Source organism: Gobio gobio (genome assembly GCF_949357685.1).
Source record: "Gobio gobio genome assembly, chromosome: 1".
NCBI classification, from domain to species: Eukaryota; Metazoa; Chordata; class Actinopteri; order Cypriniformes; family Gobionidae; genus Gobio; species Gobio gobio.
In genome coordinates this window covers 75,094,936-75,103,214 of record NC_137097.1, presented here as the reverse complement: position 1 = coordinate 75,103,214, position 8,279 = coordinate 75,094,936, and the positions used below count along the sequence as shown (strand labels likewise).

General features: G+C 38.3%; 1 protein-coding gene across 1 annotated transcript; it reads right to left on the bottom strand.

The window, feature by feature from the left end:
- Nucleotides 1-3,421: 3,421 nt before the first annotated feature.
- LOC307124940 (uncharacterized protein) lies at nucleotides 3,422-7,676 on the bottom strand. The gene is made up of 2 exons (XM_079814447.1): nucleotides 5,666-7,676; nucleotides 3,422-5,085 (listed from the first exon to the last, which is right to left on the bottom strand). The coding sequence occupies exons 1-2, from the start codon at nucleotides 6,045-6,047 to the stop codon at nucleotides 4,040-4,042; spliced, it is 1,428 nt and encodes a 475-aa protein (XP_079670573.1). The 5' UTR covers nucleotides 6,048-7,676; the 3' UTR covers nucleotides 3,422-4,039.
- Between the last annotated feature and the right edge of the window lie 603 nt (nucleotides 7,677-8,279).

The window sequence follows — 8,279 nt, the reverse complement described above, 5'->3', positions numbered from 1 at the left end:
TTTGCAAAATAATCGTCTTTCATATTGTCTTTTGTATAAAGGTTTTGTGAGTTGTTGGGCTCTTTTGAATTAGAATTTGAGGTACAGGGGTGGGAAAATATCATAAAACTACAACTGTAAATTGTTTCTGGTGCAAGAAACCTTGACTGATATTGTAAGTACATGGTTTATTCGATTTAAGTCCCATTCACACTAAAAACCACCATAACCACCGTAGACATTGAGGGGGGCATGAATTAGAAATGGCCAAATTGTCCCCCCCTCCCAATATTTGATACTCTTGAAGCTGTTTTGCTGTACTCCATTACACACCGCTCTCTCTGTTGTCTACGATGACAAAAGTAAAATGTTAAATTTTTGGGTTGGTCTTCCTCAGTGGTGGCCAATCACATCGGAGAAGGCGGGGCTTACGGTTTGTGCGAATTCCAATGTGACACTTAAAGGATTAGTTCAGTTCAAAATGAAAATCTCCCCCATCTCATCCAAGATGTTCATGTCTTTCTTCAGTCGAAAAGAAATTACGTTTTTTTGAGGAAAACATTCCAGGATTTTTCTCCACATATTGGTCTTCAATGGGGACCAACGGTTGAAGGTTCAGCATGATCCCAGACGAGGAATAGGGTCTTATCTAGACAAACCATCGGTCATTTAAAAAGAAAAATTATGTTTTTTAACCTAAATTGCTCATCTTGCGCTGCTCTGCGACACACCATGGATTGCGTAATCATGTCGAAAAGGTCACGCTAGGCGGAAGGACCGCCCCAAGCGAACGTGCGAGGACTAATACAAACATCCTTTACTAAAAAAACACTCCATCTCCAACTCAAAATCGTCCGACATCGTTGTTTAACCTTTTTTTTTGCTAAAGGATGTTTGTATTAGTCTTTGCACAAGCGCTTTGTAAACACAGGGCGGTACTTCTGCCTTTCTGACGGGATTACGCAATCCCTGGTGTGTCGCAGAGCAGCGCAAGATGAGCAATTTAGGTTAAAAAGTATATAATTTTTATTTTAGAAAATGTTGGATGGTTAGTCTAGATCTGACTCTATTCCTCGTCTGGGAGAGCAGAGCCTCTGAAGTCCTTCCTTTGAAACTGCATTGATTTGGACCTTCAACTGTTGGTCCCCATTGAAGTCCATTATGTGGAGAAAAATCCTGGAATGTTTTCCTCAAAAAACGTCATTTCTTTTCGACTGAAGAAAGAAAGAACATCTTGGATGAGATGGGGGAGAGTAAATCATTAGGACATTTTCATTTTGAAGTGAACTTTACGTTTTTCTTTATTTCCTTAAATCCCTTTTAATAATCAAATTCCTTTAAATAAACCAATAAGACCAATACCTCCCGCCCCCCTTCAACAGGCAAAAACAAAACATTGGTGATGGCCTTGCTAAAAACCATAACAATAGCAATTTTATAATCAATAATGATTAAATATAACATTTTATAATAGTTTATCTCCAATAAAATAGCTGTTTTGATTACAACAACCGCACAAAGGAACGATATCGTCGAAATAACTTAATAAAAAAAAAATTTAACCACTGCGGAACAATACAGCCAATCAGAATCATTTCTACTTATAAAAGCGCGCGCTGCAATTCCCTTCACTGAACGTAACTGACGCGAGCGCTTATCCACCTTTTTCCTGGTTAGCGAAATTACCCATGATTCATAGCGGGTTTGAACCGGAAGTCGGTTGTCCTTTTCCGGTTCGAAGCTTGTGTACGTTTGATAGCTTGTAGCTCGCTATCTTGTTTGCTGTAAACGCCGGTGTTTCTCCATGGATGACGCACAAATGGACAAAAAACGGAGATGGATACACACTATGGATGTTTTAACAAGTCGTGACGACAGTACTGTAACAGTCCCTCATCCATCCCGTCTGACGGACTGGTTAGATGACATGAAGCAATGGCCCGATGTTAGCTACATCGACGTTGTTAACTACCTTTTATTTTCTGAAGGTGTTGACGGCGAAGAATTGCGTAATTACAAAAGCACAGAAGCATATACTTACTTGCATAGTAACAAAATAGGTACAGTATTGTTGAAGAAACACAGCGGTTTTATATTTTTGAAGGCAGCAGTAGAGCCCAGTCAGAGTGTCAATAAAGCTAAACATACAGCATGGGTAATGCTGAGGGAAAGTGGAGTCATTGAGACAGTCGGCTGCTCTTGCATTGCCGGGTTAGGGAAGTCATGTAGCCATGCAGCAGCTATTCTATGGAAGGTAAAAATAAAAAAAAAACTACATATGCACAGCACTTGACAAAATTTACTTTTACACTTGTAATTTAATATACTTATGTTCATGCTTACTGTCTTTGTTATTAACATTACTATTAATAATAGCAATGTTAATAGTAAGTGAATAAATAACCAAGACAGTATTGACAATGATGCCATTATTGCAGGTGCAAAATGCAGTGATTGGTGGAAAGACAGGGCTTGCATGTACAGATGAGCAGCGCAGGTGGAATGCAGGGACATCAAAGAACATTGAGCCTAAACGTCTGAGTCAGATTAACTTCAGGCACCACAAGGCAGAACAGCAATACAGTGTTAACTGTAGGGCTGTAGCCAGTCAACCACTCCCAAATACACCACATCATATGTCACACAAAGATTTCAGAGACAGTGTGGACAAAGCCCCCCTCCAACCACTTTTTGTCCTAAAGAACACTTTAATTGGGAAGTGTTATAATGCCTCACCATCAGCAGAACAACCTAGCGCTTACAGTGCAGTTCATGACAAATTTCTTCAGCCACATCAGATACACAATAACGAGCTTAGCTGTAATTCATGCAAGGCATTCTACCAGGCATACGTTGAAGTTAGTGATGCCCAAGCAGCTCAATTAGAATTAGAAACCAGAGAACAAAGTGCCTCTGATTTGTGGCACAATTGTAGAAAAATCAGACTTACAGCAAGTTCTGCAAAAAAGGTTCCCGTCCATGCAACCACAAGCAGTGACAAATTTCTATGTGAGCACATATATCCCTCATTTCGTGGTAACTATTCAACTAACTATGGAAAAGCAAATGAATGTAAAGCTTGCCAAGAGCTAAAAGAAGAGGGCATGAGCATTACTCATAGGGGCACTGTTGTGAGTGTCCAAGAACCATGGCTCTCTGCCAGTCCTGATGGGGTCATTGACTCGTGTGTGCTACTGGAAGTAAAATGTCCAGTGCCAACCCAGCCCTCACTTACTGTACAGCTTACTCAGAAATGCAGTGATGTCAAACTAGTAGATGGAGAGCTGCAATTGCAAAAAACTGGCAGTAGGGGATATTACATGCAAATACAGCTTACAATGTTTTGCACAGGTCTAAAATCTGCTACCCTTTTGATCTGGACACCCAAAGAGCATGTTTCCCTTACAGTGCAGTATGATGAGGCATTTGTGAGGGAGCAAGTCAAGCGATTGAGAGGTTTTTATTTCTCACGTATGCTACCTCGGCTTGTAGATGAATATGCTGCAGGACGGTTCAAGCTAAATAAAAGATACATGGAGGTAATGGACAAGGTTCAGTGAACATCTGCACATGTGGCATATAAAAAGGAAAACATTCACACGTCATATTTGAAAAGTTGTTAACATTGAATGTAGTTTAATATACAGTATACCAATTTAGTTGAAAAATACATATTTACATGCTGTACAACAACAAATGTTCACATACACTACACTTTTTGTAGCATTTTAGCCATTGTGGTATCATTTAATTTTCATCAGTTCATTATATACTGTAAATACTATTGTATATACATGGATCACATTAAATCATTAAACTTTGTTAGGCCTATATACAGATCAGTCTCAGGTTGACACTTGTAGTTCTGAAAGTTTAGTTGCACAACATAAGGTAATGTTTATGTATGTTTAATGTATGCCTTAGTTTGAGGTAATTGTTTTTAAAGAAAACATTTTCTGAAATGCAATGTAATATGGCACTTAATGTTTCGTTTTTGAGTGATATTTTAAACAATGTAGGCAATAAAAATGTTGCTATTTCCGCAAATTAAACTAGCTCTTCAATTTCGCACAAGATCCTCCCTCAGATTAACAAGAGCAGCGCACACTCTTAGAATCTTGTCAATTTTAGGAGCCATAGTGATTGGAACAACCTGGGACAGTATTTTGTAAACTTTCAAACGGCGAATTGCTCTTTCAACATGAATTCTCACATGTGCAATTCGTCTAGTACTTGTCACCTGTTCCTCTGTTAGCTGTCCACGCTTTTTTGTGAAAGACGGCATTACTAACTTCACCTTTCTCTCAAACAGCAAGTCTTTTATGGTAAAGCCTCTATCTGCCATGACCTCATCTCCAGGCATTAAGTAGTCCAATATGCCCGAGTCCATAGTGATAAATTTGTCACTGCATCGTCCTCCATATGCTGCAGAAATGAACATAATTAGTCCACATGGGGCAACAGCTACCAGGTATTTCACAGTGTTATGCGAATAATAATGACTGTATGTTTCTCCTCTGGAATCAAGGTTTTTGGGTTTCTGTAAAAGGCTCTCACTGCAGTCTATAATACATGTTGTACTGGGAAAATTCCTCTTGAAGGCTGCAGGCATGGTTGCCCGAATAGTTTCTCTTGGAAGCCATGGAATTAGAGGTCTTAAAACTTCCTCTAGTTTGTCGATCCAATATGAGAGTATCTTGCTAGCCATGCTCAGTGATACATGAAACTGTCTGCTTAGATCACCTATTACACGGTTAGTTTTTAATTTCATAAGTGTCATGAGAACTTGATCTCGAACAGGCATTGCAAATGAATTACTGGCATGTCCTTCCAGTGTTGATGCAAAAATGTCAAATGTTTCTAGATCTAGACCAGTGTAGAGCAAAGCATCCGCGTTACATTGAAGCAAAAAGTAGGCAATATCATCACATTGAGTCATCTTATCCTGCACATCTTTTCTGCTGGCGGCCTTGCAGTAATTATGATCTTGCCGGGCAGGGTCCTCCCACTGTGTATGGACTGAGTGTAACTGTTGATGAATGGGAGTTGCAGAACTTGAGTTGCTGATCTGGTCTGAAGCAGTTGTGGACAGGTCCGCTGAGCAGTCTGACCAAAACAAAAGTATTGCCAAAGTTACACAGTAGGAAAGTAAACACTAGAAGTACAACATTTCATAATTTACCAGTAAATGTACATTTTGTATTAATTATTATTATTTTCAGTTTCCAGCCCAACGTTATATAAGCAGTATTTTTATATATAAGCAGTATTTTTATATATAAGCAGTATTTTTTATATATATATATATATATACACACACACATACATATATATATACACACACACATACATATATATATACACACACACATACATATATATATATATACACACACACATACATATATATATATACACACACACATACACATATACACATACACACATACACATACACATACACATATATATATATATATATATATATATATATATATATATATATATATATATATATATATATATATATATATATACATACATACATATATACATATATATATATACACATACATATATACATACATACATATATACATACATACATACATATATATATACATAAAAAATACTGGTGTGTTTATATATATTTAAATATATACTGTAAAGTTACATTTTAACTTACGAGGTCTGTTTTCGATGTCTTCATTGCTGCTGCTAGCCGTTTCCGACACAGTTAGCCGGACTAGCTTTCTCCTCGTCTTCGGAGGAGGTCGGTCATAGCCCAGGTAAAGCTCCGGATCAGGATACAGTTCGGTTGGCTTTTTTTTTACGAAATGGAAAGAGCAAACATACACTTTCTTTGGAGGGTGTTTTAGTTTCAAAGCTGCAAGCCACGCTGTTTTGCGTTCCTCATTCCTTGGCATGGAGTGCAAAGCATAGGGCGATGGACACGGACAATTTCTTCGAAGTTGTTGATGTTCGAAGCAAGACGTTTCCGACAAAATCTTCAATTTTTTTGAATTGTTATGGCAACCAACAACGGCACAAGTTGAACCTGAGCTCATGTTAACAACATTTAAACAAAACTTATTCTAATCAACGTAATGTTTGTTGCCTTCTCTGTCGATATCATGGCACGCTAGTAGAGGTTAGCCGCTGAACAGGAAACACAATACCGGAAACCGGAAGTAAGTCAGGACCCATTGGTTGCTGGAGAAACAGGCGGATAGTACAACAAAAACACCGTTATCGTCCGTTGGTGTGACGCGAACGAACATATATAGTTATCGATCTTTGCGTGAACGGACCTTTACTGTAGCTACAGTTGTGATTTGTACTGATATCGCTCCAGAAACCGTCGTCGTTCAGATTCAGCGATGTGTAAAACAGCAGGGACTCGTCAAATCGCTGCTTTACGACAGGAAAGGAAGTTTAGACACACTCAAACACCCTCCATTCATTTATTGACTAATATATAACTCCAAATCACAGACCAGCTGCAGTTCTCACATTATAAATGGCCAAATGCAGTTCCACTTGGTCAATAAGACTGGTATTGTTGTACCCTTGTGTTTTTTAAATTATTCTGCTGATGAAACACTGCAAAAAATCTCTTTCCAAGAAATTTCAGTAGACAAAAAAACTCTTTAAGCTGTGGAAAATAAGTGATATAGGAGCTTTTTTACAGCGGATACCATTGAAAACACGGTAAGTCAGCCTCGCTTTCGTCATGATAGGTCTATAAAGGTAGGTCAGGACATTTTATCCATCAGAAATTGAGTTGAATGGTGAAAACTGCTTTTTTAATTCCCATCCAACAAGTAAAAAGAAAGAAACGAGAGCTGGTCAATCGATTTGAAGTCTTTAATGGCGCAGTACACATGATGAAATCATTATTAAACACCAGAGCAGTGCATCATCATCATCATCATCATCATCAAACATCATCATTTTTCATAAGTTCTACATTTGTCCCACATACTTTCATGAGTCCTCCTAAACCTCGTCATCATCATCATCAGACCAGATGAAGCTTTGACTCTTTAACCTAGACATAATGATTCATTAATATACACACAAGGCTCCTCTCAAATACTGGAAATGCATCATCACGTCAGACAGAATCGGCGGAGATGCTCCACGATGTCCAGAAATACAGATTAATGCGTTCAAACAGGACCAGATTCATCCGGGTCATATTTCACCCCCCCCCCCCCCCCAAAAAAAGACACATTTAGCAAAATTAAGACTATTTTCATGTTTGTTTTGCAGGCGAAACATGATGGAATATAAATATGATTTGTGTGTGAGATTCACTCCGAGTCTAAACACACGGTCATAATGAATTGTACGATTATCACACATCAGAGGAGGAGCAGCTATCCGCACGTGCTTTTAGTCAGACACATCACGGTTTGTTTGGGACTAAAAATCACATGAGGCCTTTATCTGATGAAGGAAAATGCTCTCTTTCTGCTTCAAAGAATCTAACCACGTGAAACACACACATCTCCAAATCTGACTATCATCGTTAACTCGAACTCCTCAATCGAGAAAAATGTCATAATTAAATAAACAAATCTAAAGGCTATCGACTATCTAAAACAGAATAAGACGACAGACTGTAAGTCCAAACGTTCCTGTAGCAGCAATAAATAAAACCAGAAACAGTGTTGAACTACTAGAACATAGGCGGATACAAAAAAACTCAAAATAAACAATAGTGCTACTCTGACTTGATGTAAACTCGTCTGACTGCAGGTACATTCGTTTCTGATGCTTCGTGATTCAACAGCTGAAGTTTGTAGCGAACGAATCTTAGTTCTAGAAACGGCAACGTCCAAAATGCTTTGTTTTTTTTTAAAGGAGCGTACGATATTTAAAATCACGGTTAAATACACTCCACGGACGGCGGCGAGGTCATGTGACACATCAGTATCAGCTCGGCTTCTGACTTTACCACAGTTTACACCAAAATACCACCGTAAATAAGATACAAAAAATAGTGCTTGGAAAAACAAGTAGTCAGTGAAAGCAGCCGCTCAACTAAGTATATTTTATACACGTAAACATTAGATAAACCTACACATTTACATACAACTTAAATATCTATATATAAATGGGTAACAAGCAGGGTTATTATAGTTAACTAAAACCATAGACTGTAAAAAAAAGATGGACGACGCGCCTTCAGTGCGAAATATGGCGCGAGTCTCGTGATCGCGAAGATGAGCCGCGATATCAAGGTCCCGCCTAATTACAAATTAATGTGTAATTAACAGTTATGGAAATGTAGA

Bases quoted from the DNA above. Each gene is read 5' to 3' on its own strand.
- LOC307124940 (XM_079814447.1), bottom strand. From the start codon at position 6,047: ATGAGCTCAGGTTCAACTTGTGCCGTTGTTGGTTGCCATAACAATTCA. The intron at 5,086-5,665 runs GTAAGTTAAAAT...TGTTTTGGTCAG, and splicing joins AGACATCGAAAACAGACCTC to ACTGCTCAGCGGACCTGTCC.